At 40.8% G+C, this 23,892-nt stretch overlaps 1 protein-coding gene across 1 annotated transcript in view; it reads right to left on the bottom strand.

Annotated features, from left to right (window-relative positions):
• Positions 1 to 275: 275 nt before the first annotated feature.
• Positions 276 to 23,892, bottom strand: part of LOC107117353 (chromosome unknown open reading frame, human C6orf89) — a 30,496-nt gene continuing 6,879 nt past the window's right edge. Inside the window, exons 4-8 of the mRNA XM_015419453.1 lie at positions 8,943 to 9,094; positions 8,696 to 8,835; positions 4,588 to 4,714; positions 2,842 to 2,965; positions 276 to 1,756 (exon numbers count right to left, since the gene is read on the bottom strand). Coding sequence (XP_015274939.1) covers positions 1,671 to 1,756; positions 2,842 to 2,965; positions 4,588 to 4,714; positions 8,696 to 8,835; positions 8,943 to 9,094 — 629 coding nt within the window. The 3' untranslated portion in view covers positions 276 to 1,670. The remainder of the gene's footprint in view (positions 1,757 to 2,841; positions 2,966 to 4,587; positions 4,715 to 8,695; positions 8,836 to 8,942; positions 9,095 to 23,892) is intronic.

Here is a 23,892-nt window from a genome sequence, read left to right as displayed (position 1 = left end):
CTCACAATTAAACAGGGAGCCTTTGGCACAGTACCCAAAAGAACTGGGCCCTGATTCTGACAGGGGTTTTCAACTGCTATTGTAATACAATTATCAATATATCCAATCTAAATTTTCTAGCAACAAAGAAAGATAGCTTGTCCCAGCCTTTTTCTTAAAACTGAGCTCTACTTATAAATAAATAAAATCTTCTTGTTTAGAAAGTTGCATTGTTAACTTAAAAAAAAATCCCTAACAGCATATAAGCATATTCAAATGGATGCCCCAGAGCCCTCACTGCTGGGCTCTAACTTCAGCCCACCTGACACATCTGTAGATTATCTTAATACAGCAGGAGCCTAAAGAATTCACCCTTGGGAAGCACCACTACAACTGTAGACAGCACATGCTTGAAACTGATCCTCTCTAAAGGCACTGGACAGAGGAGCTTGGAAGAAGCTCAAGGATAATCAACATGCATTCTAAAACGTGGATTAAGACTCAAGAAAACAACAAAACACAGGGGAAGGGGAAGAGCACAGGCATAGCCCAGTCCTTAACAACTCCCTGTTACAACCCTGCCTTTAATTACAGTCATTAGAGTATCCACCCATCAGCATTTTTAAACAAGAGATGGACAAGAGCATTCAAGCAAAATACGCATGGAAATCTTTTAACATCATTTCCTAGGCTTAGGTGGATACAGCTGCAGCAGACCAAAGTGTGGATTGATTTGGGATGTCCTCAAAAATTTTCATAAGAATAATTTCCAACACTTTCTGCAAAAATAAAATAAAACAAAACCAACCCTATAGCAAATTGCACCAAGCAGCCAAATGTTTAGTCATTTAGAAAAATCTTAGATTTGGCATTAAATTGATCCAGTCCAGGGAATTAGTAAGAATATGCATTTCAACTCATTGGTGAAGAGGGATGGGAAAGAAACTTGCAAAGTGCTTCCCCCTTGTCAAATATACAAACCCCACCTTTACCACACACACACACTGAAAGGGATGACTACATAAAGTCACACCAGAGGGTTGTTAGGGGAGCAAATGTAGTGAATTTTTACTGGAAAGAATTATGCTTGGATATTATGATAATGCAGAAAGGTTATCACATCATGGCAAAAGTTGCAGCTGCAGATTGCAGCTGCAGATGACGTCTTTGTGCCCAGGCTGTAACACAGAACCAGATCAGCGCAGATTACTCCTGCAGTGGTGTCCTCAGGCCTCAGATTACATTTCAGTAGCTTGTTCCTTTTGTAGAAGTGACCTAGATACAGACTAATAAGCAGTCTGGACAATACATCTCCAGGATGTCTGGAAAGAAGTATTTAGTAAGAATTCCCTCTGAAGTGCAGAACAGTGGTGCTCACAAAGAGTATGTTACAGATCCTCTCCCATCTCCAAACCCTTCCACTGACTTTCAAGGACAATATGTAAAAACAGAGAGATCTTGAGCTCCTCCAGTTACTCCTGATACATTGAAGGAAGGGTCCATATTATCTTGAAGGTCTGGCAAAGATGCCCTTTTAAAGTGCACAGCCTCCCTCACTGCAGATGTGCAGAATAAGGGAAACCACGTCCCTGGAAATTGCAGCTACATCATCCTCATCTCTTCTGTACTCTCCTTCCTTGTCTTTGATTGTGCAGTTTTCTCATACTGAAACCGACTTCTTTCAAGTGTTTTTAACTGGCGGATCCATCACAAACAACAGCAGGCTCTGATCCCATAGAATTAAAACTTGTTGTCCAATATTCCGTGTTCGCATAGCCTTCAGGGTGGGAAAGGCAAAAATGTTGTATGAGTCTGTTCTACGGTAATGCTACTTTTAAAATCGCAATGCACTTGCAAGCTATGCCAGTCACAAATCAGTCTGATCTCCCAAAATATTTATTTACACTTTTTGACTTCAGTGCTATGAGTCAGTTTTTCCCTTCCATCCCATGATAATGAAGTTAAAAACAGCATTCTTTTTAAAAGAACCCTGATTATCCCTTTCGGCCTACATTCTAGGAAACGAAAACAGGAGCATTCTCAAAACTGAACTCTGCACTACCACAAAATATGCAACTGTAAAGATTAACAAATGTGTTGAGCCATATCAATCCCTTTCCTTTTTTAGAGTCCTAAATCTTTACCAGCAATTAATCCATTGGCACGTCAAGAGAGTTATGACACGAACTTTTAAGGGTGAGAACCTACTTTTTCAGATGAAATAAGCATTGCCGTACAAAATGTCATACCATAAGACATTTATCAATCTTTAAGGTACCATAGAGACTCTGTCATACTTGTTCCATAGAGACTGTCATATTTGTTCCAACAGACTACATAGTTGCTTTGAGAATGAAACCTACTTAACCAAGAGTAGTTTTCTGTTCATTTTTCAGTTGTACAGCTCTGCTTTCAAGTATGGCAAAAAATAGTACAGTAGTTAATCGAAAAGAGGATGCCATGGATACTGGTGTAGCAACATTCTGCCATACATCATACCCTTTGTTTAAATAGCTGTTTGCTTTTTTACTGCTGCACAGCAAACTATGTTGATGCCTTCCAGCAAGATTTCCACAATGGCAAGGCATCCTTCCAGAGTGGGAAGTGCCAATTTAGACCACATTGTGTACACAGAGTTCATGTTTTCCCCAAAAGACAGGGTGTGGAATACATTTTCTTCTCTATTGCATAATGACACTTAGAACATTTAGCTGGGCACAATTACCATGTGCTGTAGCCATGGCTTGACCTTTTCCCTAGTGCACTGGGTACAATAGGCAGCACTGAACAGTGCCCAGAACACTATGGGCCACCTCATGCTGCAGCATAACATCAGCAAGGGGCGCAAGACAGTGCACTCACCAACATCCCCAGCCTCCAGCTCCACCACCAGCATCTGGCAATGTTCTCTGCACAATGACGAAGGAGCAGCATTCAAGGTAAGCCGGCCACTTCCAACCACAAAGGTGCTCTGCAGCCTGTAAGTCTGAAAGATATAGGGAAGGAATTTCAATTACCCCATCCTTTTAGTTTCATGGGAAAGCAAGAGCCATAAAACAGCAACACAGCCAATACAGAAGGGCAGTGTTTACTATAGGACTGATCACTATCAAAAGCCAGACAGAGCAGTCAAATTGCCCCATGATCTAAGGATCTTGCCATTTTACATGGAAGACAGGCGTGATGCTGGAGCTGTGACATCTATATGCACTTCACCTCTGTTCCTTATCACTGACTTTATCTGTGGGGAGAAAGACATCCAGGGAATGACTGCCACCATCCGTCTGGAAATTGAGAGCCACTAAGCACGAAGCATATTGGGCCAGTTTCTGGAAATTGCTTCATGTGTGCACATTTCTACCGCACAGAAAAACAGCCACAGGAAGCAATCCTCACCACCACCTGCCTGGGACACAAAAACAGCCTGTATCCAAGACAGGGACCGGAAGCTGCAGGGGACAGCTGCTTGCATGCACTCCTGTCTCCAAGTAAACATAGCCTTAGATTCAACAAACTGTTTCCTCAGACAGAAACTCATGAAACGTGATCCTACTGCTGCAGCCCAAAATACGTCCCCCTCAAAATGCTGTTTCTAGGGGTCCCCTGTCCTTCCAAAGAAGCATTTTCAGAGGGGCATTTTGAGCTGCAGGAGGAGGGGCAGAAGAGAAAGTCCTGGTCTGCAGGCAGAAATCCTTCCATCTGTGGAAATGCTCCACTGAAGATAACCCACAGAAACAAGGAACAAGCACTACCACCACTACCTAGGATTGACAGCCTCAAGATCCAAGAAAGGTGGTGGCACAAGCTACTGTAGGGAGAAATACAATGTGGATAAACCACCACAGTGGGAGCATTTCACAGTCCTAAGCCCCAATGTCAGAGGTTTCACCACCACAAAAGCAACTTTACCTAATACACTTTATCCCACTTCACTGAATACATAACTAGGAACACCAGAGTCCAAGGTCGCAAAGGGAGTATGTGATAGTGAAAGTTATTAGTTTAAGAGGAAAATGAGAAAATAAGACTGTGTGGCTAGGTCTATTTAAGGAACTTTAGAGAAAGAAGAATTGCACCTATCTGAAACAATTATGTTTATACATTTTACTGCAACTATTACTCTGTTCTACTTCTCAATAAACTCTATTTTATGTTTAAAGATAAATCAACTGTTTTATTTAAAGGATCACCCTTTACCTCACAGGCACCCCCATGGGCTGACCATTCTGTCATTCTACCAAATATAACTAAGCCATCCTGTCCTTCGGGTTCAACTAAGAAATCTAAAGTGAGAGCCTTTGATGGCAGCTAAAATACATAGGAAATGCTAAGGAAAGCAAGAAGGCAGCATAACACATGTTACCTCAGAACACTACAGAGAGGTGCCTTTACAGGTGTTACATATAAGGTGTCTTAGAAAAGAGCAAAACCTTACACAAGAACTATGTAATATGCAAATACTGGTCTTTTACATGGGGACACACTTGACCTTATGTTCAGCAAGTAACACCCTGATACCTCACTTTTGAGAATTCACAGGATACTTCCAGTCCTCTGCATGCTTGAACACAGTGACCCAAAGGTGGATACCATCTTTAAAATACTGACCTTATCCTGAAGTTTTGGGTGGTGGATGAGAAAACAGCTTTCCAAGGAAACAGAGTTTGGGGACCACAATGAAGAGAAGATGGGGAAAATCTCCTCTATAATCTGACTTTTATTCAGAGGTTTTTTCCTATAGAATATAGAAGAGAATCATAATATTATACCATACCATTTCTGCCCAGACCCAAACTATTTCAAAAAAATTTATATCTGGGCCAAGCTAGTAGTGATCCTGGACATCTGCAATCAGATTTCCCTCTTCCTCCATTGAAGGGCAGTAGCCACCAGGGGACTGAATTCATATTGGAATCATGACATGGGGGGGGGGAGTACTTAGCATTCCTTAAACCATTTCCTAAACCTAATCCCTGTCTCCCACCCTGGACCCACTATTCATCCTGTGGGAAAGCACAAATACCCATTTTGCAGCAGTAAAATAAAAATTAGTGTAATATAATTTTACCAGAGACTGAGTTACAGTCTGGGACTCCTTGAACTAAATTCAGATCACTTATCTTCTCCCAGGAGAACAATGTGATCAAGGAACCATATGGCTGATGCAACAATAACAGTAATTTTGAAAGCTCTTTAAAAAATCAAATTCATTTTGAAAGTTATATCTTCAAGAAGGGAAATAAAGGTCACCTCGTCCAATGTTAACAAAAACTGCATATGGGGCTTTGGGATTCCCAGCCTATTCACCCTTCCAGGAAAAGGGAGGGTAGTGATACATTTTAGAAATCCCAGTGTGGGAACCTGCCATGATTCATAGTTTGATATCCTGTACCCAAACTGTCCATCACAAGTTCAAGAAGTGAGAATAGCACTGAGTGATACAGAACATTGTATTCCACAAATGCTCCTGTATGCAAACAATTGTGTTTTCTCTTCCAACCCAGTCATGAAAAGGGTGCCAACTGCAAGGCTCATCTACCTACCAGTATACATGTACTGAGAAGTGGAGGGGGAGGGGCTATATGAATCAGGGTCAGTGGCATCAAGATGATGGCCAAACAAATTAGGGGGGGGGCTTCTGCATGATATAGTTGTGTGGTCACCCACCCTCCAGGTTTTCCCTGTTCACTGCATGGTTTCCTAAATCTGCTTTGGTACAATCTTTCCAGGAAGATCACACTCAAATCAGGTTTGGGATCAGTGTGCATGAAAAGGTGCACATTTCCATGTGGAAGATCTGTTGCCACATTCGCATTTGCAGCAGCAATGAGAGCAAAATGGAGAACTGTCCCAGTGTGGAAACAACTCAGGAGAATTAATAACTATGCTGCTCATTACTGTTGGTTTTCTGATGCAGCTATACTGTAACTTTTTAATATTTTCCATCTGATTGTATTATGTTGGCCACGTGATGGGTTCATATGGTTCAGGCCTATAAAACTAACCCTATATCTAAAATATACGGGATTCTTTTAAATCTTATTTCTTTTTTTCTTTTTTTAAATAATTTTAATTGGTATTTTGAATACAGAGTATATCCGCACAATACACGCTACCTAGTACATATCAATGAACATAGCTGCTTACAGTTAACAAGTGCTATAACGTTTCTCTTATTCGATTGCTAATACCACTTGAAATGCATGTTATTAAGAAATCGGGCGTGATCCCTCTAGTACATCCTGACCTATTGTGAGTCTCATAAGTGTAGCCAATCATGATATGCTGTGTTGCTCGGGAGAATTCCTCCCTTTGACATGTATTGTAGTATCGGCGACCACGTTGTCACATATCTCGTGTGTGCGGTTGTGCCCGTTTGGTGCGCTCTTTGTGTTAAATCTGCAATTTTGGCCATAATGAACTGTTGCCAAAGCTTATCATGCCACCTTGTTATAGAGGACGGGGTTGGTGATTTCCACCCTTCCGCTATCGCCAATTTGGCGGTTGCCAGGAGCGTTGAAATGGTCTCCCTGGCGTTATCTGCCAGCGAACCGTCCCATTTGTGTAGAAGTAAAACTTCTGGTTTATATTCGATTTCTTGCGACGTTATCTCTTTAATTCTGGCCGTTACCTCTTTCCAAAACGGGGTGATTTGTGGGCAGTCCCACCAGCAATGGAGGTACGTGCCTTCGTGTCCACACTTCTTCCAGCAGCTTGGGTCATTATTTGCATTTATTTTGTGAAGTTGTTTTGGAGTTAGGTACCACCTGGATATCAATTTGAAGGTTTGTAACCGTATATTGTGTACCGGCGATTTACTTGACTCTCAGTGGAAAAGGATATGGATGCCTATTGCCTTCCAGTCTAAATTGCTGAAGGTTCAACTTATTCCTGTTCAGCTGCTCCCTCGATGGTATGTGACGCTGTCCTTACTACACAGTATAAATGTTGCCTGCTCCCCTTTCTGCTGGAAGAACTGTGGTTCATTCATACATTGCTGGTGGTTATGCATACAAGTTAGACAATTTTGGGGAGTAATAATACAACATATCCAGAATATTAAAGGATATTCTATCTTAGACACACCAGAATTAATACTACTTAATATGTGCGACTACTCATAAATTCCTAAAATATGTCAGGAATTAATCATTATCCTACTCACTGCCGCTAAATGCCTTGTAGCTCAGAATTGGAAAAGTAAATGTTTACCATCTATGGATAGTTGATATTCAAAAGTTCGGGATTTTTTTTTATGGACAAAATTACAGAATCCATTTCCCAGTCTGAACCTCAACTTGGCCTTTCTAAGTTAACAGAAAAATGATTTCCTTTTCTGGAATTCACAGCACAGGATTTGAGGTTGAAGACTTAGGGTATGGAACACTGGTATCAAGATATTTTGTCTCTTCTTTGAAGTGAATTTGATTAGAAATATTGTTTATTATTAGAATTATTGTAAAAACATATTCCCAAATACCTACCTTATTTTCACTTACTTGAATAAATTTTCAATCTGCTTGTTCCTAAATTTGTCTGGCAATAGGTGAGTTTGTTTTATGTGATTACTGTTCAGTATTTGTTGTAATACGGTGATATTGGCATATCATTGTATTATTGTTATAGTTCTGATATTATTGTGATAATTGTTAATCTTCTACAACTATATCTATATTTATCTATATATAAACTAACCCTCTTTAGATTCAGGTGGGTAGCTGTGCTGTTCTGAAGCAATAGAACAAAGTATGAGCCCAGTGGAATCTTTAAGACCAACTTTGGGTATAAATTCTGGGTATAAACTTTCATGTGCATGCACAATTAATCAGATACGCAAAAGCTTATATCCAGAATTAAGCTTTGTTGGCCTTAAAGGTACCACTGGACTCAAACTAACCCTCTTTAGGAAATACTTAGAATTAAACTGATAGCTCTGAAGAGATAAAACATAGCTTAATTAGAAGTTTCACATCTTTATTGCAGTTAAGCCACCAAAGTGATCACTGCAAAGTAACTGCAGATTAACAATAACCTCTGCAGTGATTTAAAGATAAATGACTTCTGGGTGACAAAGCCTCCTTTGCTTGCACTTTCCCATGTTCTGCCTCGATGCAATGATTCCTTTTAAGGTGTTCATTCTCATGAATTCCATGCAAACAATCCACCCATTATGGGAGGCTTGCCTGAATCCAAAAGTCACCTATAGACTGTTGCAGCCGACCTTTACTAGGTCTCAGTGTACACCAGTGACATCACTGGTGTGTAACAAGGGCTGCACAGTGTGGACTTGTACCCTCCCTATTGTGCCTGGGAACAGGTGGAAGGGTCTCATTCACACTTTGCAGGGCACAGGAGCCACAGAGACCTCTAGCCCACAGTGTTCTGGAGTTCCTGCAAAGTCAAAGCAAGGCCTATAGGTATGGATCACTCTACAGAATCAGGTGGAAACCACAACTGTTTTAATGAGCCCTCCCAACCCATTCCTATATATGCCAAATTCCAAACTTAGCTGAAGCAGATTTGGGTCAAGATGAACCATTACAATATTGAATTAGATATCTACAGGGGCAATAACTCCACTATGATCCTTTCTAGTATTTTGTCCCCACTTTCCCCAGACTTTTGGAAGATCGCTGTGTGTCCCTCAGCTGGGAATATAATCAGATCAGTTCTAGAAAGAGGCAGGATATAACTTCAGAATGCTACTCAAACTCACCGGAAAAAGTGAAATGGAAGACCCTGCCCTGGATGGCTGCTGCTGACTTCAGCTGAATCTTCATGTATCACAAAATTTACCAGATCAGGAAAGAGAGACCGAAAATGCTTCATTTCATCATAAGACCGATACTGTCCTGTCTTGTGAGAAACACAGTACATGAAACAATATTTATATGAGCTATTTTTTCTCACAAGCCTAAGGAATATATCACATTCTGTCATACATCCCATCCAATAAAAGTTACCTTGATTACAAGAGGCTGTGATTGCAGGAGATTTTCTGATAGCTGTCCTAGGTCAGCTGCTGCCCTAAGATTTTTCATGGAACAACAGCAAGAGCAATTGGCAGTCAGAGAAACATTCTGTCTACAATCCAGGCTCCACCAGTCTTGACATTCTTTGAAGGGAAAGGACATAAAAGGTTTGTGAACTCTTAATATGTTACTTAAACAAATAACAATGGGCTCCAAACGCTATACTTGTCATCAGTAAGCCTGTGGTGGAATATCATGACATTACAAATCAGTTCCAAGGCTAATTCACTGAACAGGAACCTTTAAGCTTGATATGAACAAAAAAAGGGACAGGAACCATTTGGTGAATCTCAGGCAGAGAGCACACCTTCAAGACTGCCTCTCCCCATAGGAGCCCCGGAGGACACTGCGTCTGCAAATCAACATCTTCTAGCAGTCCCCGGCCCCAGGGACATCCGACTAGCCTTCAACCAGGGCCAGGGCTTTTTTGGCCCTGGCCCCCACCTGAGCTCCCCTATGAGATCAGGGACCTGTGGGATCTATTACAGTTCCGCAGGGCCAGTAAGACAGAGCTCTTCCACTAGGCCTCTGGCTGAGGCAGCGGGCGTTCCTCTTCCCTCCTGGCTATCTTCCCTCTAGTGGCCTGAATTTCAAATAAGCTGATTGACATTGGAACTCACTGTTGCACAGTATTTTAGGGTTTTATTGTTTTAAATCATCTTTTAATGGTTATTTTAATGGTATTATATTAAAAACCGTTGTAAACTGCCCTGAGCCCACCCGCGGGGAGGGCGGTATATAAATCGAATAAATAAACAAACACCTCCAGGTGGCAATGCATCATGCTGCTCTTGGATCTTTAAAGTATGACAATATTGGGTACAAGATTAAAGTAAAAGACTTAGCATGTTTTATTAATCAAATACACTGAGTGAGCAAGAAAGGGTGTGATATGCAAACCCATAGCTGAGTTTCAAGACTGCTGTTCCTAATCAATATCTCAGCTCCATCAAATTCAGATGTCAACATTTTTAACACTTCCCTGGAAAGTCCGTCAGTTTGATTAGGGACATTTAACTTGAAACCTTCCATCACTAAACTAAAAATAAGTAAGGTATTATCATCTGTTAGTTCGGTTTTCTCTTAACATAGGCATTTGGAAGGGTCTGAATTAACACTGAAGAAGAATGGAATAGCATCTTATTTCCCTACTTGCTACTTTCCTTATTTTGAAAAAAATGCAGGTACCCATAGCTCAAAAGAAAGCAGTGAAGCTCTTTTATTGTTGTTTTACTTTGTGAGATGTACTTCTTCAAGAGACAAAGTAAGCCACTGAGATCTACTACATGTGGTTTATTAATCTGCAGTCTGAATGCTGCACCTCATGCGCCATCACCAAAATGTGGATTAAGAAAGACAGGATGTTTGTTATTGGAAAATCTGCATCAGAAACTTTTTGAAAAGGATGCTTGATCATGACATTCTACTCCTCTTAAGTATGCAAGTGTGTGCATGCACACACATATGCATGCATGCACATGCACACTTGCTGTTTCACGCAGGCATAAAAACAACTTCATTGTGCATTTCCCATTCCCAGAACCCAAGGCAGAAAATCACTGTCTCCTTCCCTGGCAGGTCAGATGCAAGGACACAAATTAAGAAAAGAGTATTTGACAATGATGGGAAGCAAAGACTTGAAGAAATGCTTTCAGTGACAAACTGGGTTCACCACTGCTACTTTCTCAGTGCTTTGTCACAACAGACTAGGACCAAAGTACACTAATTATGGTAGTGAAGGACCAATAAAGACACTTCTAACAACTATGGCATTTCTGACAACTGCTTCAGAAGATTTACATAATTTGCCAGGCTGAGATTTAGCACAAGACAGTAGCAAAAAACTTTGCCTGGCTGTACAGTAATCATACTTATCAAACAGGGCCCAATTTTGCTTTGTAGCCAACTTGTGGTATTTGCATTCTGAACTGAACAATTCAGGAGATTTATGCTTGCTATAATGAAGTGAGCACTCAAAAAGTAGTCCAAATAGGCTTTTTTGTAAAAAAAAAAAAAAAAACCAAAAAAACACTTTAATTAATCTGAGACTTATTGTTGAGGGTGTTCATTTGCGTATTAGAGCGTGAGTGACCTGCATGAAAAGTATAGTGAAAGGGAGGGTCTGGGTTGGATTTGGACACTGAGAAAGAAGGGGTGACTGATAGATGAATAACAGACTGAGCAAAGAGCAGGGACAATGCACATGCAGGAGTACACAAGGGAATGAATTGGCGCTTTACAAAAGTATTCGCCTTCTCTTTTTTTCCAGTTACGCTCCTGCATTCCTTTTAGATTATAGCTCTTCCCAGGCACACTCAAGAATTATTTTGGCATTAAGTGCAGCAGACCTTGTATGTGATCAGCTTGTAGATTCACAGAAATGTGAGAGTCTTGCACAAACATTGTTTTCATACTGTGATTACAGCATATGAATTAACATGCAAGTAATTGTTCCTTGACTACTGTCACCAAATAAGTGAAGAGTAACACAGTACATGTCACAAAGACCCTCATAAATGTCATAAGTTTGCATGCAAGAATTCAGTCATTATGAAGTGTTTTGTGACTATAAGCCACAAATCTCAAAATCTGTGTGTGTGTTTCATTACCTGGAGCACCAAACCTTTAAAATTTCCAATAGGCAACAGAAGCCACCAAAGACCTGTTTTTAACTCTCATGGTTACAGAGGAACTAATGAAAACACATGGCTACTGTCTGTAAAAATATTAGAGACTAGATGGTCATACTGGGACTTCTAATAGTCAAAGCACGAAATTTCTTCATTCACCGTAAGAGCTAGTTGGAACCCATGGTCCTCTTAGTTTGTTTATTCTGCATCTACATATTAATTTACCACCAGTACAATGCTTTGAGCCTCAGCAACTATGTATGGAATAATGCTGCATATAAAGTGATGAGTTTGTCTGATAGGCTATCATAAGCCACCAGTAATGGCCAAAGTTTCCTCCTGCTTTTTGTTTTCTTCCTATTTACAGCATTCCTCTTTGAGAATCTATATGGGCAGTCAGTGAAATATCTGCCTGACCTTTCAAGAAATCATTTAAATCTTACAGAAAAAGTGGAAATAATAAAATACAGTAAATGATAAATTGCATACATGATCTTATATTCAGAACTCTCTTGTAGGCATGGTGACCAGCTACCCTGTCTACCTATTATATAGTGGCAGTGGAACAGCTGGTAGAATACATGGCATCTTTCAGATCTGGGTGTTAACATAAAACTTTACTGGCTTATTCCTTGCTGTTCTGATTAGAAATGTACAGCATAAATGAGAATGAGGATGGGATGCTGCTAGAGTGGGCAAAGTTGTGAAAGGTAAAGAGTCAGTGTGGTGTAGAGGTTAGAGTGCCAGATTATGATCTGGGAGACCCGGGTTCACATCCCGACTCTGGCATGGAAGCTTGTTGGGTGACACTGAGCCAGCCACATACACTTTGCCTAACCTACCACACAGGGTTGTTGTGAGGATGAAAATGGAGGAGGGAAGAATGTCATCACCGGGGAGAAACGTAAGGTAAAAACAAACACATAGCAGTCAAATGAGAGAAAGCTGCTATAGCCATTAGCTGTTACTGGCAGCACTAATACAGTAGGAACAGCACTGGTTGCTTTAGAGCAGCATAGCTGAAACCACCTGCTAACCCCAGGGAAAGCAGTTTCTAGCCCTACCAGATATAGGCAGCTTGCACTATTATCTTGGATCAGTCTCTGTACCTGGCACATGGAGCAGATCACAGGAACCAACCTGTGACTACCAGGCCAAGGATGAAAAGTCCTGGTGCATAGCTATAGCAGGAGGGAACAAGTCTTGTATAACCCCTTTCCTCCTACTGAGGCCAAAGAAAAGAACAAACAGCACAGACCCCGAGAAGAGCCAGTTAAGCTACTATAAATATTGAACGCTCATCTTCCTCACTCTTAAAAATAGTTATTGCTAACTTGTGATGATCTGCATATCTTTGCCTCCCAGTTTAAAGAGGCCATGTACGTGCAAGAGATCTGACATATAAAGACTAACCTAAAAGTTACTATTATAAATGAACCGCTATTGCTGTGATGAGGGGAAAAATGCAGCTGAAGTCACACAATTCTTCCTTCATCAAAAGATTTTATCTGGACAGCATACAGAGACAACGACATCAGTTAAAAATCACTATTGTTTCCCCGTATTATTACTAAGCACCACATTTCTGGGCCAAAACACTGAGAAGCATCTCTTGGCCTTCATTAGTCAGCATATCTTCGTCCTACATCTGTTCTGACTCCAGAACTAGTCAGCTGTCCTGTTAGCCCCAAAGGAACCAAGATCCTTAACTTTTATTGATTCATTTGCTGTTGCCCAGAGGTGCATGTAGACTGAAGCTGTCACCATAGCAGTCAGCCTGTCAGTCAGTCTTAAACTCCATCTCTTATAACATCAAAGTTACTTACTTCTGTTTGTCCCCATGCTGTTTCTACAAGAACGACATACCATACATAAACATTTTCTCTGCAATATTCTCTATACAATAATGAACGTAAATGCTGAGAAGCCTAAGAGATAAGACATCAGGATTCAGTAGCTAAGGAAACTAAGTCATTAAGGCCAGGGTCTACTGGATCATTTTTTATTCCCATTATTTGAATGACTGTCACTTTCTCTGCTCTGTATATGTTCCTTAGTTTTGCTGCAATGAGTATTCCATTCCACATCTTCTACTGATCCACTGTTTGGATGCATGTATAATAAGAATTAGAGCCAGTTTGGTGCAGTGGTTAAGTGTGCGGACTCTAATCTGGGAGAACTGGGTTTGAATCCCCACTCCTCCACTTGCACCTGCTGATGTGACCTTGGGTCGGTCACAAGCTCTGGCACAGCTGTCCTTGAAAAAGAGCAGTTTGTGTCAGAGCTCTCTCAGCCTCACCCACCTCACAGGGTGTCTGTTGTGGAGAGGGGAAGGGAAAGGAGTTTGTAAGCCGCTCTGAGACTCCAAGTGAAGGGCGGGGTATAAATCCAATCTCTTCTTCTTCTTCTTCTTCTTTATACTTTGTATGTGTTTGTTATGTCTTACAGCTATTTTCATTAAGATAAAACACACCCAAATACATGCCCAATATGCACTGAAAAAGACCTAAGACACAAAAATGGAAAGTGAGCAAAAAGATAGGAATAGTTTCAGAAGAATTCCTGTTGAGTAGGAATGCAGAAGGATCCTTGCTAGATCTTAAGAACTGTGCAACTAGTTCCACATGCCCATGCAGGCTTTGGATCTGTCTTTCTTGAACAGCAGCACCAAGTGTCACATGCCAAATCACTATCAAAACTGAGAGGAGTCAAAAGCAATTTGGGATAACACATACGGACTTACAGGTCAAAGAGGGAATAAAATTAAAATAAAAAGTCAAACTGGGTGTGCCTAATCCCTTGGGCATGTCTGAAGTCGATCTTTGGATCTTCATCCACATGAAGTCTCACCCATATTTATTTAAAAGTTGGACAAATAAGAACTGGAAATTGATAGTGCAATCCTAAACAGAGTTACACCCTTCTAAGCCCACTGACTTCAACACAGTTAAAAGGATGTGATTCTTATTAAGATAGCACTTAAATTTCTGAACAATAGTCTAACTGTTGTTGCCTATCCATTTTTTAAATCTTCCATTTCATGGGCTTTAAACCATGTAACAAATTACCTCAAGAATGTGAAAAGTAACATCCATTTTAGAAATTCTTTTGCATGTCAGAAGCAGGGTGAGCTCAGGAACACTGTGTCTATCTGAGCCCCGTATTTTCTACAGGTTGGCTCACATCTGGATGATGCAACCTACAGAATCTGTAATATGCATCCACCCTAAATAGCTTGGGTAACAGTTTGCACTGTTCCTTGGCACGATTAGGTGCAAGTGTCGTGCCGTTGTTCAGCTATCTGATGCCAAATTGCTTAGTTTACTTGATTCAAGAGGAGTCAAGGTTCCTGCTAGCAGATGAGCTCACTACCGTGGGATGTGGCTGCCTTCTTTGGATTTATGTAGTTTCACAAATTCATAACAATAGTAACATTCTTGGTTTATTTTTTACAGGGTATATACCAGACTGATAAAAACAAAATAGAATAAAAGACAACAGCTGTACAATGTTCTGCAAGAGCAAACAGCATTTACTCCCCCTACCCCACCCCTCAGCAGACATTTCTAATTAAAATTTAGAAGTGAACAGACTCCTGCAGGTTTATCCTATTCAGGGTTCAATCCATCCCCACTCCTAAGGGTCAGTGTGAAGATCTTCTGTTGAAGTCTGTGAACTTCAGTGAAGCAGAACCCCAAGAACAGGCAATCAGGTGAGATACTCAAAAGAAGGCATCCTAACGCCACAAATTGCTACTTCAGTGGGTGTCAAGCAAGGTTGTATCCTGGCCCCGATATTGTTCAATCTCTTTTTGAATGATCTGGCACCCTTTATGAGTGGTGTTAACGATCATTTCCCCAAGCTAGGAGTAAGACACTGCCCGTTATTGTTATATGCTGATGACGCTGTCCTTCTGTCACTTTCAAAGGTTGGGATGAAAAGGATGCTAATGCACTTTCCAGTATATTGTGACAAGAACCTGCTTTCCCTCAATTTTGATATGTCAAAAATTATTGTGTTCGGTCAGAGTTGGAAACCCTCTAAATGGACTGTTCGAGGAAATCCTATCGAACAGGTGAAGAGTTTCAGATACCTTGGTATACACTTCCATTACAATGCTAACTGGGTCTCCCATACTAAGGAGGTTGTAAAATCAGTGAATAGCAGTGAACTTGCAATTTCCCGCTTTTATTATATGAAATGAAATCAATTTATTCCTTCTGCTCTCAAGGTGTTTAATCACAAAATATGTGCTAAATTATTCTACAGTGCCCCAATTTGGATCTCTGCTTTTAATAAAATGGTTGAAAGTGTTCAATCCAAATTTCTTAGAAAAATTCTAGGGCTCCCAACTTGCGTACCTTATGCGGCAATATGCCTTGAGACAAACCAGAGACGCTTAGTCACTAAAGCAGGGCTCTCAACTTTTAAATTCTGGCTGTGCCTCCTCTATAGAAGTGAGCCTAATAGTCTCATCGCTTATATGCTATGCAAATCTCACCTATCAGATTGGTTGACATGCGTTGAAGGGAAAATTACACTGATGGGGCTCAGCATGGATGATTTGATCCCTCTTTCGGAGAAGTACGCTTTTGGCATGTTTAAACAGAGATTGATCATATAGAAATGCAAGAACTTAGAAGCCTTGCTACTGGGCATTGCTCTCCCATTCATTGGGGGATTTCTCTTAATAGGACGCTGCCAGAGTATTTTTCCTGTCTGATTGATCCCTATATTAGAAGGGTATTCACGCTGGCCCGTTTTAATGTGCTCCCCTCAGCTGTGTTATATGGGAGATTTTTAAAAAATACCATTCCCTGATAGGTTATGTTCCTGTGGGCTAAAGGAGATTGAAGGAACGGACCATGTACTTCTGACTTGTAGATTTTACCAGGATTTGCGCACTTATCACCTCGGCCCTATACTGCAAATCCTGGAGGGCAAATCTGAGGAATAAGATAATGAACCTTCTAGCCTCAAACAGGGCTGATTCCATTGAAGAGGTGGCAAACTTCCTTTACAGAGCATATAGGAGAAGTTCTTTTTCGGCAGAAGGGGGTAGTGAATTAACTGTTTTGCATGCCTACCATCTCTGTACCTAAGGTTGCTGTTGTTGTTATGCTAATAAAGGTTTTTTGTGTTGTGTTATGTTATCCTAGGTGTAAAGAAACTGACAATGCAAACTGGAGCAATTCTGCATAGGATCACATTATCAAAATAAATAAAGTCACAGGCAAGGAATGTGCCTCCTTCCCCTTCTTTCTACTCCCATTTTTCCTCTGTTTGCAAAGAGCACAAAAAAAGTCACAACCTTTCCAAGTGCCATTTAGCAACCTTGGCAAATGTGCTCTCGTGGCTTTGCTAACAGGGAAGTCATAGGACCATATTTGCCAAGGTCACTGAATTTGTGAGATTGCACAAGTGTCCTTCTATGGTATTTAGGAAAAAATCCCCAGTGCTTAAGGACTCAAAAGACACTCAGGTGGGAAAATAAGTTAAAAAATAAACTTGACTAGACTACTCATCAGAAATCCTGTGGAACAACTTTTAGCCCAACAGGAAGTCCAAGAATAGGCAGGCAGGAACTGTCATTCAATTACATACCTAATCCAATCTAATTTGATCCCCCCCCCCCGAACTTAACTCTAAGGTACATTACCTATTCTGTAGCTTAGAAAAGATTTGTACCTGTCCTTTTTTTCCTTTTGGGGGCTAAAAGTGGTGGTGGGGAGGCTATTTTCAACACACACAGGCTATTAAATCCTCTCACCCCAGAAACTTTTCCACTTCAAATTGCAGCCACAGTGACTACACTGTATTTTCTTTTTAAGCCCCCCCCTCCCTCAATCATGGAACTATCTAAATTGTGTATATTTAAAGCGGAAGTAAGAGAAAAAGCAACTTATTGCACAGAAAATTCTTTTCCTGCATGGAGAAAGTATCCATGGAAAAACTAGAATTTCTTTAAATAGGTTTACTTTCCAACAATCATAATACAGGCTTATTGAAGAACAGGAACAGTCTCTGACGTCAAACATTTTTAAAACCATAGTTGCAGCAAATTTTTCATCAGCAGTTCCCCTAAAGTAACCTACAAGTATCTGGTTAGTTCACAACTCCACCACTGAAGACAAGAATTCTCATAGGGATGGAAAGGAAGTGCCCGGTGGTTATGGTACTGAACTGAGGCCAAACTACAGTACATTGTTTGACAATTCTAGTCCAGGTTCCCCAGACCTCACTTGCTCTCCCCCACAGTCACAGAGCGGCTATCATTTTAAATATTGGCAGGAGTCTGTCATGGCTGTTTTGGTTCAGTGAAATAGCACAGGAGCAGGAAGCAGGAGCCCTTCCTTCCCCCACACCATAGTTCCAAGCCAAACTGGGCTTCACTGATTTTTCAAATGACATTCTCTGCAGCTGCTGTGTGCTTTGGGGAACCTTCACCCACCTTGCCAAAAAGCATATTGTGTAGTTTGATCCTCTGAGATGGAAGTCCCATAGGATAATTTCTAACTCAGCTGCAGACTTACAAACTTCGCATAACCTGGAGGGAGAGGCAACATTCCTTAGTCCTCCTCCTTCATTATTCTTGTTTGTCACTGGAGGTTTTCAGAGGAAGTTGATAAAATGTCTGCAAAGCTGATTTTAGAATAGCATGTCCTACCTCAGTGGAAAGGCTTTAACTAGATATATCCCTGTCTTAACTATGTGTGGGGATCCCAAATCTATGAAATATCATCAAAGGTGTTAACTTCTACAGCAAAGATCACAGCACATGTTAATAATGTTAAACTTTTAGCTTCCATTTTTTGTGGCTAGGGGGATTTTAGCTCAATATTTTAAGTAAAAGCTTGAATATCTAGCTTCATCAGAAGTTAATTAGATAGAAATGCAATTTTTAAAAAACCTCAAATGTCAAAGCCACAAGAGTTCTGGCCCTGTCACTGCCAAATCTCCACAACTGGCTGGAACAACAACATACATGGTTCAGTGCAAACCAGATGTGAAACAGGACTTTTGATACATGCCTAGTATATGAACACGTTTTTAAAAAAGCAAAAAGGATATCATATGTAACATTACTATGCTTTGCATAATGATAAGCATATCAATCCTGGTACAAATAAGGAAACACCCCCCTTGCAAAATTGAACAGTATCATACTGAAATGACTGCTAGGGCTATGTGCACTCCACATCTTAAAAAAAACCCATTTTATGTCCAGAATAAAGCACATAAATTTATGTTACTTATTTCATTTATTCTGTCTTCTAAATGTGCATTTTAAAATGGGGGGCATGCTAAAAAAGGAATGGAAACGGTAGGGTAAAAAGTGATAGGATAGTTCAGTGCCTGTGGGTTGTAGTAACCATAGTGAGTGAGGGGACAGGAAAAGGCACGTCAGTCCCTGAGCCACTGGAAAAATCCTGTCTAGATCTCTTTTCGGTTACTAATATAGCAAAACTTGTTTTTACAGCCATGAGAATCAAAAGCCTGTTTCCAAAAAGCCATATGCAAAAATAGCAACCTTGATGTATGTGCAAAACTGGACAAGAATGAATTTAACCTATAAATATCAATAATTCTTTAATCATTTCTAAAAATCTTGTGTTATCTTCAAGATCTACAAAGTTATTGTAGCATAAGCCTTAGTGGTTAGGAGCAATGTTCCCTCTAAGCGGTGGAGTCTTGTGAGCAAAAATTCTACTTTGTGAGCTACTGGCATTAAAGTTGTGAGCGAGCGATTTGGCTACTGCATAAATTAGTTTGCTCTGGAGCCATCCTTCCCAGGCTAAGACAAAAACGTGTGAGCTAGAGACTAAAAAACTGTGAGCTAGCTCACACTACCTCAGCTTAGAGGGGACGCTGGTTAGGAGGCCACTGATGAAGTGGGCTCTAACCCAAGAAAAGTCACACAAGTGTCTGTTGTTTGGGTTGCAAAAAACTAACACAGATAAACTTCAGATATTGAAAAATGTCTAACACCTCTGCAATACAGGAGGTATTCAGCTTTAAAGAGCAAGCCTTACTTATACTCAAGAAGGGAATTTTCCCAATGAATCTTCTCTAGTCACCTATAAAAGGGAAGAATTTCCTGCTTTCTAGATTCCCACAATAGCAAGGAACTCATTAGCTGGCAGAAGTTTCAAATAAATAATTCAACGACTGAATTAGAGTGAAAAAAAATTTGTATGTAAAAGTATGTTTAAAAACCCCAACCTTACACCACCTACCCCTACAAAGCTGGTCTGGCATTTAAAAATATGCACCAGCACATGTGTCTGTTATTAGGCCCTAGTTACATTTGCAATAAGGGCTGTTTACAGTGAGATTCGGTACACTTGCCAACAACATTACAGAACCCTCAAGAGAGCTCCAGGGCATCATGTTACAGTTCACACCACAATGGTGTACAGAAACTGCAGATGGGCAGGTGCAAAAGGACAGCATTCCCTTGAGGCATCAATACTTTCTGATGGGAGAGAAAGAATCTTTGTACACACCCTACAGCAGACACAATGGAGACTAATAGAAGGATTTAGTCTATAAGGTCCTGGAATCTGGCTGTAAGTCAAAAATGCCTCAGGCTAAATTAGGGTGGACAGCAAAAAAGACAGAAATTGTTGCTGCAGATTTTCCAAGATGAACTGATCTTACTAACCATACCCTGGTTTATAAATTAGGACTTGGAGGTGCCATTCAAGGGTTCTGTAACCCAAAAAGATTCCTCGCTGCTTCTATCAACCATATTCATTCAGTTATAATTCACTGCCAACAAGACACAGACCGCTAATATGTCTTCTGGAAGTGCCTTTATTAAACATCTTTCCCAACCTCACATATCCCTGAAATCACCTCAGGCTTTTTATTAAGTTCTCTTAAGCTCTGAATTTTCTCATTTCTGGCTTTTCCAAGCAATCTGATAGAAATACTCACACAGCACAATTATTTCTGACCTGCATTCAGAAGGCATTCAGAAATGTGTGAGGAACTAATGCTTACCCCCATCGTTGTCCCTTTGTAAGAAACCCATGGGAGAAAAAAAACATGAAAGGCTTCCCCTTTAGAACATACAACCAGTGATTCTGCAAAGAATGATCACATGCTCAAAGTATGTTCCTCTTTACTGTTTCAAACAGTAACCACACATACAGTCATCAGGTTTTTAACCAGTTTAAATCTATAAAAGAAGTATGGGTCTAGCTTCTTGGGAAAATAGTGCATTTTTATACCTTTCAGAGTCTAACACTCTACCTAGTTATTCATCTCACCTATCCTGTAAGAAGCCCAAGAAGGCACACATTGGCTTCGATCCAACAAGCAGAGTCGCACTACAGGAAAGCAAATTCCCCACCCCACTACTCACTGCAGCCTTCTTTGCATACCTCCCTTTGTTCCTTTAGGTCAGCAAATCCAAAAGAACAGTGTGGGGACAAACTGGGAAGCTGCAGCAGGAGTGGGGAACTGGCAAAAAAATACCCTCCCGTTGTCCACAAAAGTTTTGTCAGAGGAGCTGATGTTGTGCTGACAGAACAGCCTTACAGGATCCTCCCAGCCATTTCCCCCCCTACTCTCTCCGTTCATTCTTACAAAAACCCAAGCAGTGGTCCCAAGGTGAGCTTCAGGACTAAGTCCTGAATCTAGCCCCCCCCCCCCAATCCTAGTCCAGCATGCTAGCCACACATCACATCCGCTCTGCCACCTTTTCCACAGCAATTCCAGTTCTGAGCCTCTGAATGAGTCACATAGACTGAATTTTTCACACAGACTGGATTTTTCACAAGGATGTAGATTATGAGAATGTTGATTTCTCATTCCAAAACAAAATGCTTTCAACACTCTGGATGAGGTTTTCAAAGAACAAGAATATACAGACAAATCCCACTGACCTAAATTAGGACAAAGGATAGTCATACATCATGAGTCTGTTGCATAATCATGCCTCTTTCTGTTAACCTGGAGAGAGCCCAGGGATTCCTTTCAATGGCAAGAAAACAGCTACAATCACAGCTGCTAACAAAGAAGTACGAGGGACTTGTCTTTTTTCTAATTTCAACACAGCTGATGCAACTCCGTGTAATTTTCATTTGCAAAGAATGTTAACATGAGAAGCTGACAGTCCAGCTGACAAAATACATACCAGTGGAGAAAACACCATAAGTTCAATTGGTGTAAAATATTTTGAATTCTCATTAACTATTGTGGTGACAGAAAACAGTCAAAATTTCAAGCTACTGGAAATAAAAACATACTTAATAAATACTAAACATACCTAAGGAAGTATCTGCTCCCATGTACACCTCCTCAGGAGGGAATTATTTCTGCAGATGATACACTCTCAGGTGAGAGATTACTCATTACTGGTAGAATGGCCTTTTTGGTAGTTGCCCCTAAGTATAAACTGCCAGAAATTCACCAGTACTATTCAGATGGTATTTTTAGGAGGACTGTAACCAATTTTTAGACATTGTTCTGCACTATACTTTGCTGGGATCTGTTCAATCTAAAGTAAAGGTAAAGGTTCCCTTGCTCGAAAGCCAGTCGCATCCGACTCTAGGGTTGCGGTGCTCATCTCCGTTTCAAAGCCGAAGAGCCAGCGCTGTCTGAAGACGTTTCCGTGGTCATGTGGCCGGCATGACTAAACACCAAGGTGCACGGAACGCTGTTACCTTCCCAGCGAAGTGGTACCTATTTATCTACTTGCAATTTCTTGCTTTCGAACTGCTAGGTTGGCAGGAGCTGGAACTAGAGACGGGAGCTCACTCCGTCATGTGGCACCCAGGTCTCGAACTGCTGAACTACTGACCTTTCACAGCCTGCAGTTCAGCGTCTTAACCACTTGAGCCACCGCAGCTCCTCTGTTCAATCTACTTCTTGCTTAATATTACTTGTAATTGCCACTAGCCTGTTTTAAAAATATTTAAATATTTATATTGTGTGATATGTGTTTTTTATGTGATAGAGTGCTTTAAGGAAATAAATAATTGTGACATCTTTCTAAAGTAAGGACATAACAGCAACCCTGCTGGATTAGACCAGTGGTCCATCTAGTCCAGCAACCTGTTTCACACAGCAGCCCACTAGCTGCTGAGGAGGAGGTTTTTATACCCCATTTTTCTCCAGCTTAAGGAGTTCTGACCCAAGGTCACCCAGCAGGCTTCATGTGGAGGAGTGGGTAATCAAACTCAATTCTCCAGATTAGAGTATGCTGCTCTTAACCACTACTCTACATTGTCTCTCTATACAGAGTACAGAAGCCAGGGTTTTCTCCTGATGTTACCTACTAGCACTACTATTCAGAGATTTATTGCCTCTGAATGTGGAAGTGCCCATTAATCACTATGGCTAGTAGCCAGGACCAGCTTGTGGATTCTTGGGCATATTTTTCTCCAAAACTGTTCATGGGACAGAAATGTATTTTACCATATAAGCAAAGGTATACAGAATCCATCTGTTTTATTGAGCACAGAGGAAGAGTGAGGCCAAGATGCTACTAAGGGTAATGTGGATTAAATGCCATCCTCCCATAGATAATGAGGCTTTCATCTGGGTTTTCCAAAATCTGACTTTTTTTTTTGCTGCTGCTGCTGCTGCTCCATTTTATCCTTGAGGTGTGTGAAACCTTAAAAGAAATCCATTTGCCTTCAGAAGCCAGAACAGGTTAAAAAGTCCGTATGAAAAGGACCTGAGTGTGAAGACAAAAACAGTAGCTACCACCTTAGTGTTAGCCAGCCAGCTCTTGAGAGTTAGCAACACCCATTGTAACAGGGTTAATTTCTTCCCTACTGATAGTTGCACTGGATAATAAGTCTTATGCATTCCATTTCTATGGTCCAAACTCCTGTCTATGTACCTATGGTCCACTTTAAAAGTTCATACCAAGGGACAAGGCATAGGTCAAGAGATTTCACCCCCACAGCAGTCCTTTCTGACTCCAGGGAAATGTATTCCTGTGGTCACAGGACCCATGTCGAGTAACAGCTACATAAACTGGAAGACTACAGTGGGAAGGGAGTGGAATGGTTCCCTTCTTTGCTGTCTGTGGAGATCTGTTCTATAATTGAGAAAGTTTTGCCCACATCCCTGTCTGATTTATACTTAGCCTTATTCAGCTGACTTCCTTTGAATCAAGTTTAGTCTAGATTCACCACCTTTTTTCCTGGCAGAACTCCTCTTTCACAGCTGCGTGACAGGTGAAGCACATCAGCACAGAACTTCGGCTACAAGTGTAACTAGAGGCCTGACGG

Source organism: Gekko japonicus, unplaced genomic scaffold, assembly GCF_001447785.1.
Source record: "Gekko japonicus isolate JY-2015 unplaced genomic scaffold, Gekko_japonicus_V1.1 scaffold591, whole genome shotgun sequence".
Lineage (NCBI taxonomy): Eukaryota > Metazoa > Chordata > Lepidosauria > Squamata > Gekkonidae > Gekko > Gekko japonicus.
The sequence above is the reverse complement of the archived record's forward strand: the minus strand, read 5'-3'. Positions and strand labels throughout refer to the sequence as shown.